Source organism: Calonectris borealis, chromosome 15 (genome assembly GCF_964195595.1).
Source record: "Calonectris borealis chromosome 15, bCalBor7.hap1.2, whole genome shotgun sequence".
Classification (NCBI taxonomy): domain Eukaryota; kingdom Metazoa; phylum Chordata; class Aves; order Procellariiformes; family Procellariidae; genus Calonectris; species Calonectris borealis.
In genome coordinates this window covers 4,800,226-4,819,575 of record NC_134326.1, presented here as the reverse complement: position 1 = coordinate 4,819,575, position 19,350 = coordinate 4,800,226, and the positions used below count along the sequence as shown (strand labels likewise).

At 40.6% G+C, this 19,350-nt stretch overlaps 1 protein-coding gene across 1 annotated transcript in view; it reads left to right on the top strand.

Moving 5' to 3' along the window:
* The window catches only part of RANBP17 (RAN binding protein 17), a 162,998-nt gene that overhangs the window by 141,358 nt on the left and 2,290 nt on the right, over positions 1 to 19,350 (top strand). Inside the window, exons 26-27 of the mRNA XM_075164084.1 lie at positions 13,817 to 13,915; positions 17,754 to 17,881. Coding sequence (XP_075020185.1) covers positions 13,817 to 13,915; positions 17,754 to 17,881 — 227 coding nt within the window. The remainder of the gene's footprint in view (positions 1 to 13,816; positions 13,916 to 17,753; positions 17,882 to 19,350) is intronic.

The window sequence follows — 19,350 nt, the reverse complement described above, 5'->3', positions numbered from 1 at the left end:
TTTTGGTATGGTAAAGTACAATTCATGTTAGTTCCTTCCAAAAATCAATCCATTTTGTAGCATCTTTCACCCGTAGTTCTGACAAATATTCCTAAGAGCCACGCACGATAGGTGAAGAACTCTGTTTGCGTAGTTATCACGGAAATAATTCTGTGCTGGATGTGGAGGGGAATAAATGGTTGTTTGGCTGAATAGAAACAGGATTTCAGTGACGTTGCGGTGTTTGCTTCCTTTCCTGGGCTTTTCTTGGAGAGGTGCGTTAGGTGTAGGGGTAACGAGGGAGAGAGGGTATTGCGTGGTGATTACATTCTGTGCATCGTTTTCAGGAGGATCGTGTGGATAAGAGTAAGGAGGGGTTTTTGGTAAGTTTGAATGTTGTACCAGTGTTTGGACTAGGTCTGCGGAGTGCCTGCACGAAGACACAGCGTGCAGCCAGAGCAATCTCCGACTTGGTGGTGTAAGAGTAGCAGAGAGTGCTGTTCGGCTTGCCCAGAGGTGGAGTGGCACCGCGTGCCTCTGCGGCACGGCCAGCCGGGAACCAGAAGGCACGTGCCTCCTGGCCGGCGGTCGGGCCGGCTGGCTGCTGGCAGGTACGCTTCTCAGCCCGGGTGAGCCCACAGCAGGGGACAGTTCTGGTGAGCAGTTGTTGTAGGGTTGGGTGGCTGTAGGACGAGGCTGTGCCTGCGCTGAGCCCTTCTGAGGGTTCAGCGTTTCTGGGGGCAGCGGATGGGGAGTGCTGCAGTGGGGAGAGTCGGCAGGGGCGTGGGAAGAGCTGGCGTTTATTGCTGTAGGGGAACGTGGGGGAGCACGTGGGCTGGAGGGGGATCTCTAGGAAAGGAGTGTTGCAGTAGGTGCATGGGAAGGTATGTGAGTGAACAAAGAACTTTGAGGGCGTGTGGTAGTGCTGAAAAAGGGAGCAAGGATAGGGTGGGCAGTCCTGTGGTAATAGGAGGATGTGTGGCTTAACGGTGATAGGTAAAACGTCACCAGGCTGCTCACTGGAGCTGAGCGCTTGTGACTTCGAACTTCACCGAGTGACGAAGGTGCACTGGATGAAGCAGCACAGCAGCATGGCATAGCAAATGTAAAACAGAAAGTAAAGGTGCCAGCTGCAATGAAAACTCAAGTGGCATTACTAAAATAAAAGCATATTATAAATTGCTACTTTCCTTTTTTCCCTTTTATGTAGTAAAATCAGTGATGTTTTTGTTTTTCATATAAACCTCAGTGCCATATACAGCTAGTGTGGAGTTATGCACAGTAATTGAAATAAAAACATGAAGAGGAGGTGTGTTTATAATGCATGCCTCATGGCCCATGCAGAAGCGCTTGCATATAAGCACATGACAAAAAGAAATCTGAATTGTACTGACAGAGGTCAGTTGTGCAAGGTGTTGAGTACCTGAGTGCCTTGAGCCACATATGTGAGCATATGCTTAATTTTAAGATCAGATCGAACCCACAGGTGCGATTGATCCTATGCTTAAAATTAAATGTGTTTAAAGGCTCAGCTGAATCAGGACCAGAGTGCTCAGCTTTTGCTGGCTTGAGCCTTGAAAGATTTGACACAGCAGTGAGAGGGATTTTCGTTGGGACATCTGTTTTCAGCCTCTTAGCACAATTTAAAAATGTTATCCAATACTATCATAACTTTCTTTATTAATTGAAAGGGATGGAGATATACCAGCTGTAGCCCAAGCCAGCAGAGACTTGGGTGGCTAAGCAACAGAAAAGGCACCATATTGAGTGAGCCAAAATTCAGTCTCAAAGTCATTTATTTTAAGCAGTGACAATACGTTTAGACTCTAGTGTTTCGATTTGATTGATGGTTTAATATCATATATAATTTTTTTAATGAAGGGAACCCATTTAAATATGTTAACATTTGCACTAGTAGTCTCCCATGTACATAACTGCATTTAATCATTACTCTGATTGTTTTTGTGGTTGTGTAATTTGTATCAGCAAAATAACTATGTCAAAGCCATCTTATCTTAATGAAAAATATGGTTACTTCTCTTTTACACATACTTCTTACTGCACATGTATAAAGGCAGCACAAGCCTCAGTCTCAAGTATATTGCTAAACATATAGCTCTCACTACATGACTGCTGTCAATTAAGAAATCAAAAAATATTAATGAGCTTAGTGTCTTCTCTAATTCTGCTTTGTTTAAAGCCTTGTTGTGATTCGTTGTCATGTGAATTGAGTAATTTAATTTTAAGACTTTTAATGTTAAAATACATCATCATTAGTGATGTATCTGAAGATTTCACGCTCTTAATAATGGTGCTAAATCAAATTGGGAATCTCCTCTTAATCATCCAAGCTGTGCTGTAGTTTACGCAAACAGTTTTGGGGATGGAGAGAAGTTTAGTTCCGTGAAGTAACAAGTATTGTACGGAATTCATGTATGGAAACAAAAAGCAGCGACTGGGCTTGCAGCACGAACTGCTAGAGGTGTCAGTGTTGGATGTGCACCCTCGGGCTAGGCAGCTGGTGTATGTATGCTTTTGTTTATCAGTTACTGGTTTATGTAGCCTTTAGGCCAGCACATGAAACAATCGTTCCTACAGGGTCAGCTGCTGGTCAGAAGCAAAGTAAGAAAAGACTTTGCCTTAAAACGCGTCAGCCATAATTTTAGTGCAGCTGGCACCTGCTACTGGTGCACAGCGGGAGGGTTAGAGGTCAAAGAGGCAGTTGTTCTAAACTCAGTGATGGCTTAAAGGGACTTGTAGATTAATCTGCTTTATTAACTTCTGTATATTAGATAACTATTGCAGTGAATGACAGTCCGTCTTTCTGAATAAGTCCCTTCACCTCTTTCTCTTTTAAATTGGCTTTTGAGTAATGAATATTAAATAGAATACATTTCAGGGTAATTAAATGAAAACATTAGGATGATGTTGTTTTACAATCATATCTTTAAGTTTCTTGTATATTTATCTTGCATTATTACTGTTCATTGCTTTTTGCTAGCAGAACAAAAAACATAAATGTTTCAATTAAAGAAGAGGAACTGGTTGTATTTCTCAATAACCTTGTGTCTTCTATGCTGCATAAATATTTTCAAAAAGCAAATAAGTTTAAGGAGAAGTATAAAAATGTTTTATTCCTTGTTTACTCCGTGCAGTGTAATACTTTACATTACTTGGAAATGTTCGATTTCTGCTGGCCATGGTTGTTTTATATAAAACACTAAGAGGTGCTGGTTTGGGGAAGGGCAAAAAATATTGCCATTCCGTAGAATCTAACTAGCGATATGAATAGCACCAATAATTTTGTAAAGTTCACATTATAATTCAAAATCCAGTTAGAAGTGATGCTTGCAGTCTGGAAAGAAAGCAATATCTTTACAAAATGGATAGGGAAAGGTAACAATCCATTCCATGATCTGCTACTGGCAGATTTGCCATGTGAGTAATGAAACTCGCTCTCAGTGAACAAACACCCTCCCCTTCCACCATTTAAAAAAAAAAAAAAAATCAAATTTAAGATTCTAGAACAGCAGCAGCTTACAAGGATGCTTAATTGCTGTTGGATATGATAGCAGTGGCCCGTCGAAGCTTACAGCAGATGAGATGATGCTCGTATAGAGATCTGGCGCTTGATGAGGCAGTTGCTGCGGCGTTCTGACCTAGTCAGTGTTCATTTTGAGCAAATGGAAAGGTACTGTCATGTGAAAAGGGCTGTTTCATTGCCGAAAACTTTGTAATGACTGGCATACACTAAATATGTGTCCCACTTAACCTCGGCAGATCTCTGATTTTCAGGACTCTGGAATTGAACCTCAAAATCCATGTTTTTCCTAGGCTAATAAATTGCTGTCATTTTTGTTTGTTTGTGATCCTGAGAGATACTTGTGTGTTCAGGGTGTCTTCTGGAATCATGAGATCCAGAAACTTAGTTTGTTGGGTTTTTTTCCCTGGTGTTTACTTGTTGGATTTTTTTTACTGAAAATTGAGATTTTCGTGTATTTACATGTCTCCAGGAACCTACACAGTTTAAAAATACAATTAATTTTTTAAAAATCCCAATATCACAACAGATTGATGAGATTTAGGAAAACTGTTAGTTTATGTCAGCTTAGTTTAGCATAGTTTAGGTTAGCTTAGTTTAACTTCAGCAAATCCTCCCAATGCTTTGCTGGGCACATCAGAGACGAGACAGTTTAGCTATTGAAAGAGCACTACACACAAAGAACTACTACACAACATGGGATTTGACCTTTCAGTATAACCATGTTTCTGAATTCATGATTCGTTTCCCTTTAAAAAAAAATAAATAAAAAAAATTAAAAATGAAGTGTGTGCAACTATTCTTTAAAATCTTTTTAGCGTGACAAGTAAAGTAATCTTCCATTGATACTTAAAAGTCCATCTGCAGAAATTCAGGCAGAATGTTAGAGAGACGCAATATCTATTGAAATGTTGAGTGTCAAACTGCCAGGGTAATGTATTTAGTATGAAATATAATATTCAGTGCATTTTGTTTTGATGACTGCATGAAATAGCCTTGTGCTCTTATCCTTTGTTGTTGTTGTGAAAGATGATATTCACTAAGAAGTGTTGGTGACTATTCAGGACACAGTTGCAATATGCTTATTACCATCTTTATCATCTGTCTTTTATGTTTATTTGCTTTCGTTACAGTTCAGTTCATCAGGATAACAAAAATACTTTTAATTGTTCTACAGAAGAAATTAGAATCAATTTATGAGCAGTTTGCAAACAGAAGAGGTTTGAAATCTGTTAGGCAATCAGTAATTAATACTTGGATTAGTCTTTTTAAGTTCCACGCTAGTATGCTGCTCTGCTCCAGTAGAGCAGAGCAGGTCACTTTGCTTTATGGACGATCCTTGAACAGTGGTCAGGGCCAAGCTTCTGGGTTTCTAATACTCTGATTTCCTTCAAGGTGTGGCTTAAAAGCCCAGCCTGCCTCCCTGTCCCTGCTGATTATCTCTGTATCAGTGCTAAACTAAAGTAAATATGGGTAAAATAATTACCCTGGTTCTAATTTTCTCTGTACTACTGGTTACTGTTGCTGTGTGGGGGATGCCTCTGGGTCTGCTGCTGGCAGACATCCACGCGGTTTGAGCCTACGTTCAAGCTGCCTGCAAATCCCAGCTGCCTTGTGGCAAGCAACATCAGGGCTCTTGTAAAAGAGAGCTGCAAATCTCTTAGTGTTGCTGCAAGGCCAGGTGGATTTTTGTGGCAGATGCCAGCCTGGACTTGACTTGCAGGTGAGTGCAAGCTTGAACCCAGCCTAAGGACTTGCTCCTTGGCGAGTGGGGTTTACGTCCCTGCACTGAGGGTTGCACTGAGCACACTTCCACTCAGTGTCAGGATAAGTCTCATTCAGATTCAGGGATAAACGTGCGCTCAGTTTGAGATACCCTGAAGTTCCGTGGATGAAAGATTTAGAGCTGATCTCATGCTCAGCCTTTCCCTCCATGTGCAGCTTTTTACATTTCTGGAACATTTCTGCAGATTAAGTTTGAGATTAGCTTCAAATTGGTTCTAGACCAAATGATTTTATTTTTCCAGTAATAGCATTTTCTGACCTTGTCTTCCCTCCCCGCGTGACTGGCATTTTGGAAGGCCTTCCTGTAATAGAGATTTCAGAAAACTAACGATCCAGCCGGTGAAGATCCCAATTCCTATGCTGAAATTCAGGTGCAACATTGAAAATCCCCAGCTTTTTTGTGCATCAACTCTCGGCACTTCGCACAGGGAAGGCGTCGGTGAATTTCTCGGGAGCTGGAGACGAGAAGGGTGATGGCTCGTGTCTGAGGAGTTTAAAGATGATGCAGACTGTAAGTCCTAGACTGAAAGATTTAGACATAGGACCATTTACATTCCTGAAAATAGACTCTTGCTGGAAGGCGTTGGTGTAGGTGAAACTGCTGTTTAATCCTCCCAGTAAGATTAAATAACTAGTCATTTGGTCAGAGATGCTGGTAGTAGACACCAACTTCTTCCTTTGTCACCTCTCAGGTAAGAGTGCTGGCTGTGCAAGAAAGGGAGAGGCTTTCACCATGCAGACTGGAAAAAATGCATAAGGATCATCTTCTGAGATAAGACTAACTGGGTTTACAAAGACCTGAACCCATCTGCTTCTTCATATACTGCTAAAAGCAGAGGGGAATCTGTATTAATTTTTTTATAAGATTTTTAAAGAGCTCAGCCTTCTACACCAAAGCAACCTGAAGTTTGTGTTACAAATTATGACACCTTGTGCATTCCAAAAGTCCTGGTTAATCACAGTTCTGTCGTCTTTAAAAACAGCTGTAATGCTGTATGGTCTTGGCCACTTGTTTAGAAATGGCTGAATCTTAAATAAACAGTTTAGGTTAATTTAAAATTATACTCTAGAATCTGTAACTGAAAATCTCTGAATGCTACCAGCTAAAAAATGCAGATTAAGGGTTGATGTCACAATCTTAAATTATTCCAGCCTGAGGTGGAATAATTTGCTGTCTATCAGGGAGCACAGATGGATAGGCAAAAAGAAGCTGTGCAGATACACGAGTTTGTAAACATCTGTCAGCTACACCAGATATCCAAATACAAAATCTAGCACTTCAGGCAGCATATGAGTATGTGACATTCAACAGAGGGTTTACATGAAATTCAGCACAGACAGAAGCAAGTCAGCACACCCTGGAAGGTAATAATTAATGAAATGTATCCCCTCCTCCCTGCAGAAAGAGCAGGTATTTCATTCATCAGGCGTCTTCAGTGTTGCTGCAGTTAACTGTTCCGCTTCCAGCATTTAATGTAGCCAACCCTTAGACTAGGCAAAACTGCTCCATCCCATGAGACTTATGGCTTTACTATAGATGAGTGTAGCAGCCAGCTGGCATCTCTTCTCCATCCCTGATGGATGCCAGCTCACCCAGGAGCACAGTCTCCCTTAGGATAGATGGACCCAGTTCTGACAGGTGAGACTGGACCGAGTGTCATAGTCCTTCACATAAAAAATTCAGATGCAACTGTAATAGGAAAAGAACGTGTTCTGTCATGTTGGAATATGCCCTCAAATTAGAGGGAAGAGATTAAAATTGCTGTTTGAAAATGTGCTAGTAGGGCAAAACCTTTCGCTGTGAACAGCTCGTGTGCGGGATGTAGCTGCTGCCCGTGTTCCAGCTCTCTTGCGGTTACTCCCTAGCGTAGCCCAAACATCTGCTTTGTGATTCTGTCGGCTGCTTGAAAGGCAGTTCACTGCTGGCTAAAGGTTGGAAATGACGACAGTAAGCCTTAGTTTTGAAAAATCCACTTTGCACTACTGGTCTATATTATTGTGCTATTAACATACAACAGTTTATTTTAACAGTGAAAAAATAGAAAACTGCGGTAGATCTGGTGTAGTAAATTTAATGGGCGCATTGCAGGTGCTTGTCGTTAGCATTAAGCTATCATCCGAAATGTATCCTTCTGAGTATGTGCTCATGTTTCTCTTTCAGATACAAAGTTAGGTTTGACATAAGTTAGTACAATCTTATTTTATTATTATTTCTGCTGGCTCATGATTTGGACCTACTTCAAGTGAATCTCCCATACTCAGCCCTTGGGCCAGTTCTAAAGACATATCCAGGAAAATGCCAAGCTCCATGCTCTCTGTAACTGTTCCTTTTTCACATCTATAGCCACCCCTTTTCCATCCCTTCTGAATACTGGGAGAGAAGACTTTCCCAGCAGGACATAACAGATAACTGATAGGAATACCCTGTGAAAGATACACTTAAATCATATTTCAGTCCATCAGCTGCAGGCATATACTAGTTCATGGTATGCAGTGTGTCACCCAGATGCCTTGTCCTGATGTCAGGATTGGGTTTTTTTAGCCATTTATACCTTAATTTTTTTATAAAAAGAAAACAAAAAGGCCAGACCCAATTGAACTATTCCAAATTGACATTCAAGATTGGGTTCCTCACAATTTTATTAGGTCTTGATAATTCCTGCAGCTTCTTTAAGCTTCAGCTGTTGAATCATGAAATTTTAGTTACTAATGTTTATTCACATATATATATATTGGAAGTATATCTAAATAGGGTGAAATGCTGTATTCTATGAACAGAAATCTGGAGGAATCTAGCCTATATAGGCTGAAAGAAAAGCTTGGTCTGAGGGTAGCTTAGAAGGCTCAGAGCAGAAAGGCTGTTGAAAAGAGCTGTGGTTGCGTTAGCCCGGTTTCATGGACTGCCTGTTTTCTGTCCGGTGCCCTCTTCTCTCTCTCCTAACCTCCTTCCTTCCATAACTCCTCCCCTCTTGCTATACGTGTAATGAAAAATAGCAACAGGACGGGAGGGAGTTGGGAGGGTGTCCAGAAGGAAAGCTGCTGTAATGTAACTCGGCCCGTTACTCGGTGCTAGCGGTGGAGGCTGCCCAGGTGAGCCGCAGCACCAGCTTTGGTGCTTCTGCTGCTCCAGAACAACTTGTTTAAAGCTCTTTGTTGGTCTAATGTAATTTCATAATGCAGAAGGACAAGACGTGTAATTCTTAAGCTCTTATATAGTGCAAATCTCAACTGATTTTCTGTTTCTGACAGTTAAATATTTATTTCAGGAATAATGGGCTGATTCTCACTTTCATAAGAAATAAAGGCTTTAGTTTTCTTACTTCATCTGGAAATTTTAGCTTTGAACATGGAAAATATCAATCTGAAAGTTAGGCTTTCTAGTAAAATAAATATTTTAAAACAAAAGATTAAAATTTAAGGTATTTAATAATCTTGGAGCATTTAAATCTTCCTAATATTATTAGTAAATGATGATCCATTTATTGATATAGGAAGAATTGATGATGAAAGAACTGAGAACTTCAAAGGACATTTAAATTAGTAATCACAGCTCCTAAATTAAGAGTGGACTTGTCTGAAGCTAGAGCTATAAAAACCTACCAACTTTCATATGCTAAACAATGAAAATCTGAATCTTTTTCAGATCTGAATGGAAAAAAGGAGTGTTATTACCAGCCAAGTGTTTGGTTAAAAGCTGTGCATGTTGTTAGACCATTCTAAATCTTTCGCAGAGGAATACATATTGCTGTCTCTGGTGTTAACATAATGTTCTTTATGTTAAAATGTGGTTAGTTGCAGCAGAATAAAATATTTATCCCAACATACGGGAGAGAGAAATGAGTTACGGGACTTGCAATGATGCAAGTGCTCTCTATTGATAACATGGAGTAGCAAAAAAAGCCTTTTTAATGGAAAGGCAGCTTCTTTTCCAGTTTCCTTTAGATACAGTTTTTATAATGAGGGTTATCTTGACCAACATTTTCCTCCTCCACCCAAGAAAGAAAGAGGCTCTGAAGGAAGAGAGGCTCTGAAGAATTAATTTATTGGAAGAACAGTTCTTTATTCTTGCCTGTTCTGTCAATAGTTCCTTTTGTAAAGAACAAATGTCAGGAGAAAGATTATTGAACCAGATAAAGTGATGCCCTATGTTTAAGGTAAGAGAACAGAGGCAAGGATGCTGTTTTGAGCTGAGTAGAAAATAGATTATCTGCTCCCCCACCCCCTTCCTTTTTAATGTCTCATTCCGCACCTTGAGACCTGGTTTTCTGCCTGAGTCAGCGTGAGGACTTGACTCTGCCCCACGCCTCAGGCAGCCGCCCCGGCTGCTGGCGTGCCGCTGCGCTGCAGTGGGTCTGTGGCAGGATCTGAGAAGTCGTTTTCCTGAAACGGAATGTTTCAGTTTCTACCAATAGGGTATTTTCCACCTAGAAAACAAAAAATCCGTATGTTTGATCAATTCTGCTTCTGTGCTCTGTGCTTGGTTTTGCCATTGAGTTGCTTTGTGTTCTCCAATTAGAGATGAGACTTTTGGCAAAGGTGGCGCAAGGAGGCTGTACCATAGCATGGGTTTCCCTCTGACACCTGCACGCTTAATACGTGCAAGTCCACCTGAACCCCAGCAGCTTCTGCTGCTGCCCGGTGAGAGCGACTGCAGGTCTCTAGCAGCAGCATGACCAAGGCTGGCGGTGGCTGGAGGGAGCTGAGGAAGCTGAGGGGGTGCCCCAGGCTCAGTCTGTATCACTGTGGCTTTGCATACAGACTTTGTTCCTCAATCAGCCCCTCTATAAAACGCGACGGTAATGCTGATGTATCTCAGCGGCACAATTTGAAGCTAACTAACATCTGGAAAATGCTCTGCAGTTCTCAAAAGAAGTGAAATAAAAATGCAGACAGTGGTGCCGCTGCTGGCTGCTGAGAGCTTGCTCACGTACCTGGGTCCAGCTGATGGCCTGGGAGCGAGCAGGACCACTCTGGAGCAGCAGTGCTGGCCGGGTAACTGCATTCATCTCCTCATTTGTAGATGTTATTGGTCAAGATCTCATCTTCAGAAAATTGCGGTTATCATTTCTGTACATGTTGCCATCATAAATACAAATATATGTAAATGTGTGTCAGCAAATGAAATATGAAGAAGGCAGCACATTATTTCAGAGCCTCCTTCAGAAGCTTAAAGAGTTTCAATTCCTTCATGACCTGAACAACGCAGAGGAGCAACAAAAATGGACGTATATATGGAGCTGTGTGTCAAGTATCTAGAAATTCTTTCCTGCATAGGTCGACCTATTTCTCCTGATTACGACAGAGTCAAATCACTGATCACGTGAAGTCTGAAGGAGGAAGCTGAGGATGTCGGTTGTCAACGTAGGAAGAAGCTGTTCTATGTTATGTGAAAATAGTAGAGTGGCGGGAGAGGGAGAATTAGTGAAATTAAATGAAAGCCTGAAACCTCTGCCCAAGAAAGAGTTAAAGTCTGGTACATCACCAGTAAATGTGCTGTTTGCTGAGGCAAAGCTTCATTATAAAGTAGCATGAGCCTTGTCTAGACGAGCTCTGTTGCCTTGCGGATGAATCTGTGCAGGCTGCCTCCCTTAGACAGAAGTTCTTTCCAGCAGGGGTGGTCTCCTAGCACTTGTTTGCGGGCGCAGTCTCTCTTGGAGTGCGTCAGCAGCACTGTAAAACAAAGAAGGATCTGGAATGCAAACAGCTTGCTGTAGGCTCATGCAGAAGTAGCACAGGAAACCAAAGCTACGGAGTAAAACAAAGCAGCAGCATTAGTTGTGAGAGAGAAACATGGAAAACGGGAAAAGGAAGTTTAGCACTGTTATCATGGATTTTAGTGCCCTTCGTCCTGGTGGAATTAGGCTCAGTAATTGCTGATTGTCTTCTGCCTATGCTGTAATGCACTCCTGACAACCAACCTCCGACAGAGGTCTTGATATGATGGATAGGTTTGCCCTGATTTTATGCATGCATCTCATAGTGCCGAGCCGTATACCCTGATCATTTTTTTTTTTAAATCTTTGCAAGAAGTGGGATGTCTAAGACATCTACAAAAACAGCACGATAGGATTCCAAATTGTCCACCTCTGCAAGTAATAAACTTACGTAACTTCATGAGAGGCATTAATCACTGTCCCAGAGAGCTCACGGGCGGATGTTACAACCTTGGTCATATTAGCGCAGTGGTACCACTAGTCCCAGCAGGTCCTTTAAACAGAGGCAACTTTATGTGAAAGTATTAGCACTTGGTGGTGGTGTAACTGCCCAGTGTAACTGAAAGGAGTGGGTTGACGCATGAAGAAGACGGACATACACATGTCCAGGTACGAGACCTAGCTAACTCCTCAATGCAGTGCTGTTCCCTGCACGGCTAATGATTTCTAAAAGGGTTTTCTTTCATTAATCCTTAGAGTCAGAAGTGGAATTAAAAATGTTTGACAGTAGGATCTTTCAGAGGAAAAGCTTGGAAGTGGGAGGGAGGCTTTCACTGTTTCCTGTCCTGGTTGGCCAAGAGCAAAACACACAATTAATAGTTACTGCTACGTAGATTGCTTTATATTGGCTTTGTTTTTATGAATTGTAACATTCACCATATTCTGTGCTTATTTCAGTACTGTCTGTACTACGTACGCACAGAGACAAATAAGTGTTTCCCACGTGAATTTTGGCCATTTCGGTCGTCTTCCATATTTAGGCCAAAAACTTTCCTAAAATGTTTGCTTTGCAGTTCATTTTCAGTTTAGTAGCAATTCTGGGCTAGAAACCTTAAAGACATCCTCATGAGTTGTTTGATAGAGCTGGAGTTTGAAGAGGTGGCCCTTTCCTTCTGGTTCATTTGTGAACTTGTCTCTGAGCATGCCACATGCAACAAATTTTCTAAGAAATATGAGTATGTCAGTCGTGATGCTCTGACTAAATCACAGCTTGAGTGAGTTTGCTTAATGACTTAAAAAAATGCTTCTGTCCTAACAGCTGGCTTTGTTACAAGCTATAGAGATGAAAACCTGGCGATGAATGAATTCTAAGAAGTTGTAATTATTCTTAATGTTTGGAAAACAAGCCCCTGTTAGTGCTTGTGCAGAGGTTTTGAATTGTTTGCTTTAGTTCCAAAGCAGTATAGAACTGGTTTTGTCCTATGAGTAATGGAAAATAGTTTGCCTGATATATAAACTGTGAAGTCAGGTGAAGAATCGGCCTTTCCCATGCCAGACCGTTTGTTCCTAACCTGAAAGCTCAAATGATTTGTGGATATCTCTGTTCCAGGTGATTTGTAGTGCTAGGATTCATCTCTTTCATTTAGTGAAACATGCTGTTTGACTTCGCTTTGGTCAGTTATTACAGCCTAGTTTGCAGTGTGGCAGCTCTCTGGAGACCTTGCTCATAGCTACTCATTGGCCTAGAAGAAATGATTTAATGATTTTCTACTTCCTCTATGTTTGGTTTTAGGGTGTAGATATTTTATAAATGTGAGTCAAACTATTTACTGGTGACATTTTACAAATTTTCACTCTGTTTAATCTCTGAGTAATGTTCTTAGGTTTGTATATGTTGTGGCCTTTGGCATTTTGGACTAACATATCTCAAGGATATCTTAGAGCATTTTATCTTTAAATGGATTCTATAGTTATTTTGTAATTTCTTTTTACAAAAATTGCGCCAATCCCTAAAATAAGCCCTACCCTTCCTAGCTACACACATCAGAGGTATAGAAGCACAGCAAGACCAGAAGAGGCCTCAGAGGGAGAATACTCCATGTGGCATTAGCTGAAGGCTCTGGGTATATGCCAGCCAACGAGCAAAGTGAATTATGTACCTTCACTTTGGGTGCCAGTAGAACTTAATTGTATGAGTTGATAGATCTCGGTGCTTTATAAAGTTGATGAAGTGGCTTTATCCCTGCTGTAGAGCTCTGTAAAGTAAGTCACACAAGTAAAGTAAAATGTCTAAAATCAGAGGCTGGATTTGTAACTGGGGTGGAAATGGTATAGATTTATAGACTTCTTGCTATAACCAGGATTGCCTTCATCGAAATAGGGAGTGTTCCCTTCGAATGCCTTGCAGTGTCATGCACAAAGAAAGGCGGATGTGAGAAAACCAGAATCTTGAAGAGCACCTAGGGATTAATCTGAAACTAATACAGATTACTGGTCACACATGTGTTGCTCTCCTAGAAGTAGTGTGACAACAGGGCAAATCCCTGTAGTAAAATCAAAGCCTGTACTTTAAATTAACACAATTCTAAATCTCAATTCATATTTGTTTCAACTTTTTCTTTGGAGCCCAGCTTTGACATTCGTCGTCTTTAACTTTCTTCACATGGTAGTTTTGGTTATGGAAATATTTGTGTGGAAGAATGACTTTTGTAATACCATGCTCATATATGAAATATCAGTGATTTCAGCATGGTTAATAAATAAATAAATAAATAAATTTACTAATTTTTCCTTCTCACCACATCCCACAGTATAACAACAGTATCTATTCATGTAAACTGTCTGAATTTTCTTTCAGATGATGTCAATCCTAATGAACACCATCATTTTTGAAGACTGCAGAAACCAATGGTCTGTGTCAAGACCACTGCTTGGACTTATACTTCTCAATGAGAAAGTGAGTATTTAAGAAATTCCACCAGATGCACTCTTCACGTGCCAAGTAGTTGAAATAATTATTTCACGCAGAACAAAGCTGCCTGTTGCCCTTTCAGATGCCCTTGCTCCCTTACACCCACTAGGAGTGGAGGGTAGCGTTCAGCCCATGTACTGTATAGGTATTCTACAGATTAGTTCACAAAGGCTAAGTGGCTTCATTTTGATGAAAAATACTCTCAAACCTTTACCCCATCTTTTACATCCAACCTTAGATCGTGCAAGTATATAATTAACCTTTTTTTAATAAATGTTATGTCTTTGCTTTTCCCGAATTAAGCAGGAATAGAAGTTATGCAAGCTCATCTGGCTTTTAGATAGAAATATGAAACAAGAACACCGTGGAAATCAGATCAGAAAAATTGCTTCCTAGAAAAAGAGTTAACCAATTTCTTTTTCTGAAAGGTTTCACAGGAGCAACTAGCTTTGGGGGGTATTATCTCAGCGCTTACACTTAAGTACTCGCATTGATTGCAATTTGGATTGTATGCATCTGTGGCAGATTCTGTAAACCAGGAAATACTCTGCAATTTGCCCTTTCAATAAAATCTGAAACTATGAATTTGGATATACCCATCATGTTTCCCTGGTGACTTAATAGAGACAATATTGTCTGAAATGGAAACCATCTGAGTAAATGAATGCGAGTTGATCTAAATGTGTGCATTTTTTGTATGGCAAGGCGTTGTTTCTGAAGATATTGACCTGTTGTATTCGCCATACTTCAGAGCTAGCTCTAACTTTATTCTGAATTGCTTTATCTCTTGGGCAGTCACAAGCCTCAGTGTATTACTGCTTTGGAGAATGAATTGTCTATACAATAAGAGGGTGCTGGAAAAAAATAAGACACTAAGATTAGCAGCAACCGCATACATTAAAATTCAAACTGAAATCCCAGCTATGGAAGGAAACTAATAGAAGAAGAAAATATATCAAGAAGAGAAGCGCTGTCTCATCATTCACCTGTGCTGAAGGATCCAATTTTAGCCATATCCAATAGCACTGTCATTCATCTTCTTGGTGTGTTATTGTGATTTAAATCCAAGCTCTATAAGAGAGAGCAGTTCTTTTAAAATGATTGAGAGGGAATAAGGGCAAATTCAGTGTTTAGGAAAACTTTATGACATCACAATATTATACTTTACAGATGGAAGCAATATTTCCTACTTTGGAAGGAAAACTAATCATTTTCTATCTGCTCTGAGTCACTGCATCATTATAAAAGTGGGAAATAAGTAGTTTTGTGCATTCCCAATCTTGTTCAAGACGACACTTTTGTTTATATAATGCTTCTGATTTATAGCGTTTAAGTATTAGCCTGACTACATATTAATTATGTGGTTTTGATGCTTCAGTATAAGAAGAAATTAAATATTTCACTTGAAGATAAAACCATGGAGCTGTAAATCATAAGGAATAAATTTGTGACTGGCAGAATATTCTTTTTACTGAAATTAGACTAGTTCTAATGATTATGTGTTTTGCTTAGCAGACATGGATATGTACAAGCACCTTTACTTACGAACAAGCCTTACATTTCTTTTGGAAGGGTGGAGAACAGGAAATAGAATTTGCAATATTTGTATTGCCCCTTTTGCATCAAGGTTATTTATTTCGGGTTCGGAAAAAGTAGGACACGTACTTATGTATGGCTGTAAAAGTCATCTTTTCTTGGCTCATTTCAGTGCACTGCTCATTTATTTATTGGAAAGAGGTTCCTTTATTTCAGGTAGGGTCTCTGTGTCTACAGTTCCTGAGATAGCAGGCACGCATTTACCATGGTTTATTACTTGTTCACTACTTCTTTTGTTTTAATGAGATCTTCTTTGCCCATAATTCATCTCAAAGGGAAGGCATCAGGTTTAGTTGGGGACTCAGAAAAATTGGGATTTATACATGCTTGCACTAGTAGGGGTAATTATGCCAAAATGGGTATCGTACTCGGAGTCCACCCTAAACCAACGCTAAATCTTTTGAGACAGCGTCAGCTTAGTATGAAATAGGATGGTTGCAGGTGGCTCCTGACACTGTTCCCATACTGAAGTGCAGCGGCAAATTTAATTTAAATCCTAGTGGCAAGAGCTTGGCCGAAAAAGCCCTCTGTATCCTGATAATGTAGCAACAGCATCTCCTCCTTGCTGTTGTCCTTCAACCGAAGAACACAGGCATTTGAGTGTACAGGCGAAAGTGATGTAATTGTCAGAGCAGCTCCATAGTGTTAAAACAGGGATGCCAGGGGAGAGTCTTCAGGGGGATGCTGCACTCATTTCTGGTAGGCAGACGTGTTATTCCTTGCTGTTACTGGAGGATGCTGTTAGCACTTTCCATTATGGGTTTGACTGAAGAAGTTCTTGAAATGCCTCTTTTCTAAAAACAACTTGCGGACGCTGGACAAGATCTCGGGGTTGTGGTCTTCTCTACATCGAACTCTGCATTTGTCACCTTGAGACAGGGCTTCTGGCAGTATGTTTGTTGCAGGCAGATATTTCGTCTTTCTTGCCAGCTCCCAGGTGATTTTCAGTTTTGAGTTCCTAAGTAGTTTGGGACCCAGCCATTTGATCAGCAGTACTGCTGCAGTGGTCAGCAAAGATGCGTAATACAGGATGTTTCTGGTTTGAGAGGAACTGGATTGAGGGCAAGTAATTTGCCAAGCAGACATTAAAGCAAACACTTCCTATAAGCCTGTTGAGAGGTCAGGGCTTAGTGTTAGAGTGCTATGGGTTTACTACATTTTCTTTTGTTATCCCGTATTTTTTCATGTGCACAGGAGAGCTGTAGTTTTGATGGAGAAGTTGTGTGTTTAATTTGAGATTTGTTTAAAGTTTAAACAGCTTTTAAAAAAATCTAGCAAACAAATCACAGATTTTTGTGCTTTCTGACACTCTGTATGACACGCTACAAGTTACATTAACTTCAAGAGTCTACTGAATTTTGCATACTGAAAATTGATTTTCATCCTACCTTTAACAAGTTCTCTTATTATACACCTGAAATTTGGAGAATACCAGCAATATTATTCTTGACTGTAGTATCAGACTGCTCAGAAACTCTGCCAGGTACTTGGGCACAGGTTCATCAGAATGTTTCATTCTCCTCTGAATAATTGTATATATCAGTGCTTATACCATGGATGTGCTTATGCCCAAGGCCATAAGACTTTGACTGACACAGCCAATATAATAAAGACTACACAGGATTATGTGACTTGCTTGGCTGTAGTAGTAGGGTAGGGAATAACACTGGAGATCCCCTCCCATTCAGTATTTCTAAACTAAATCTAGATTTTTCTAAGGTGATAAAAAGTTCTATTTTAACTAGTCTATAAATCTGCCAGAACATAATGGGAATAGCATATAGAAAATCATATAGATTACTTAGCTTCTAAAGAAGCAAAGGTGAGTCTGTCTCATCACAGCACTGAAGCGATTAGAGCCCACAGCGAAGCGCACAAATTTGCACCATTCTGAAATGACTTGAAAAGTAGTCAAGGATGCTTCTGTCACCTCTCTTAGGTGGCTTTCTGTATTGGAACTGGTTAGGTGGCCAACAGCCACTGGTAAAGTGGCACGTCACCTGTTAGCACTAAACTTCAGTCGTGATATAGGGCTGAAGCTGGTGCGCTGCAGGAAGGCAGCGTCTGAAACCCGATTCAGATAGACCTCTGCGTGCGGTTTGCCGAAGTCCTCTCCCAGAGGGCAACGTGTGAAGCACTTGCTCAAGAGTGCTCCAGATGTAGATGAGTAACTCTGGGTTTAAATTTCCAAACCTCATTTTTAATATTCTCTGTTTTGCTATCATAGTACTTCAGTGAACTAAGGGCAACCTTGATAACCAGCCAGCCTGACAGCAAACGTGAAGTCCTTGACCAGTGCTTCAGGAATCTTATGGAAGGAGTCGAGCAAAACCTTTTGGTAAAGAACAGAGACAGGTAAGTTCATAACACGTAAGTAAACTGAAAGAATAAAAGGCAAATGGAAAATTTGACTGGAAAAAAAATACAACATAGGAAGTATTCCAGGTAGCCTTAAACTGCAGTTCCTTTTAAAAGGAAATAATATCCTATCAAAGAATTCATCCCTAGACTTAACAGTTAGAGTCTGAACATTTGATAATTATGTATTTTCTTAGTCAGAGATGTATTTCCTAATTTAATCCCGAAGTCAAGGTTTGCCAGGCTGCAGCTGCCGCTTTTTCACTTGGGAAAAACTGCCTTATTTCAGTAGGTGAGCCTCAGAGATTCCTTTTTCCAGCCTTAAACCCCTCTGATAAAACACTTGCTTCAGCCTCCAGCGGTGCTGTTGCTCTGACAGAGCCTTTTCTTGCTGGCGTTGGGGTTAAGCAACTGCTTGTGAAATGCCAGAATGAGAAGGGATCCAGTGGGGCCACTTACACATTGTAGATAAATGAGGCAAGGATTTTTTTTTTTTAACATGAATTACAAATTCACCCAATCTTGCCCTCATTTGAAAAATAGAATAGAAGCCTTCACAAAAGAAATGGCGAGTTTGTCTGCATTTAATGTTCACACTAACGTTTTGTTACTAGCTAGCTGCATTTTCTCTTCCATGTGCATTATTCAACCAAAGCAAACCTTGAAAGTACAGAGACACGATCTAAGCCCAGACTGTGGAACTTCCTGGAATGCTTGAAACAAACTGGAAAGGGGCTTGGAGAGAAGTGATGGCTAAAAGCATTTGGTGATTTTATTTCTCTGACTTCTTCTGTGTTTGTTGGTGTGAAAATTATGTTGAACTTGTTTAATTCTGAAATAGTTTTGCGTTAATTATGGTCTCCACAATTTTGTTTCATTTTCCTATTAAATTTTGGTACTAAAGGTGTAAGTTCCTTATGGCCTGACTGTGGATTATAGCCAGAGACAGGGGAATTTGGAAGCAAACCCAGAGAAGCACAGAGATCACATCCATGGCACTAACACATCAGACAGACTTTCTATGTAACTTGTATCAGCAGAAATCCTGGGGAAAAGGCAGAGAGCCACCGGGAAGGAAGAGAATGCCTGTTAAATCAAAGAAAAACTGAGCTGGCGGTGGGCAGGATGTAGTCTGGCCTTAGAGCTGTAAATGCCAAGGGGAGTCATTTGACTCAACAGTCCTCCAGGATTAAAAAAGAAAAAGAAAAAAAAAAAGAAAAAATGGAAAACTGAGTAAAACCCGTTCTTATAACTGAAGGCAAGAAGTCCTTAAGGTAACATTGTTTTCTGAGAAAAACATACTTTGACATGAAGTTTCTCTGAGCTGCCTTATTCTGAGAACGAGCCCGGGCTCAGGGAAGGTGGACGGGCAGGAGGCCGAGCTCCCCGTCACCTCCAGGCAGGCAGCGAGGCATGGCAGTTGGGCAGCGTGGGGAATCGCTCCCTGTTCAGGGCACGGACAGAGG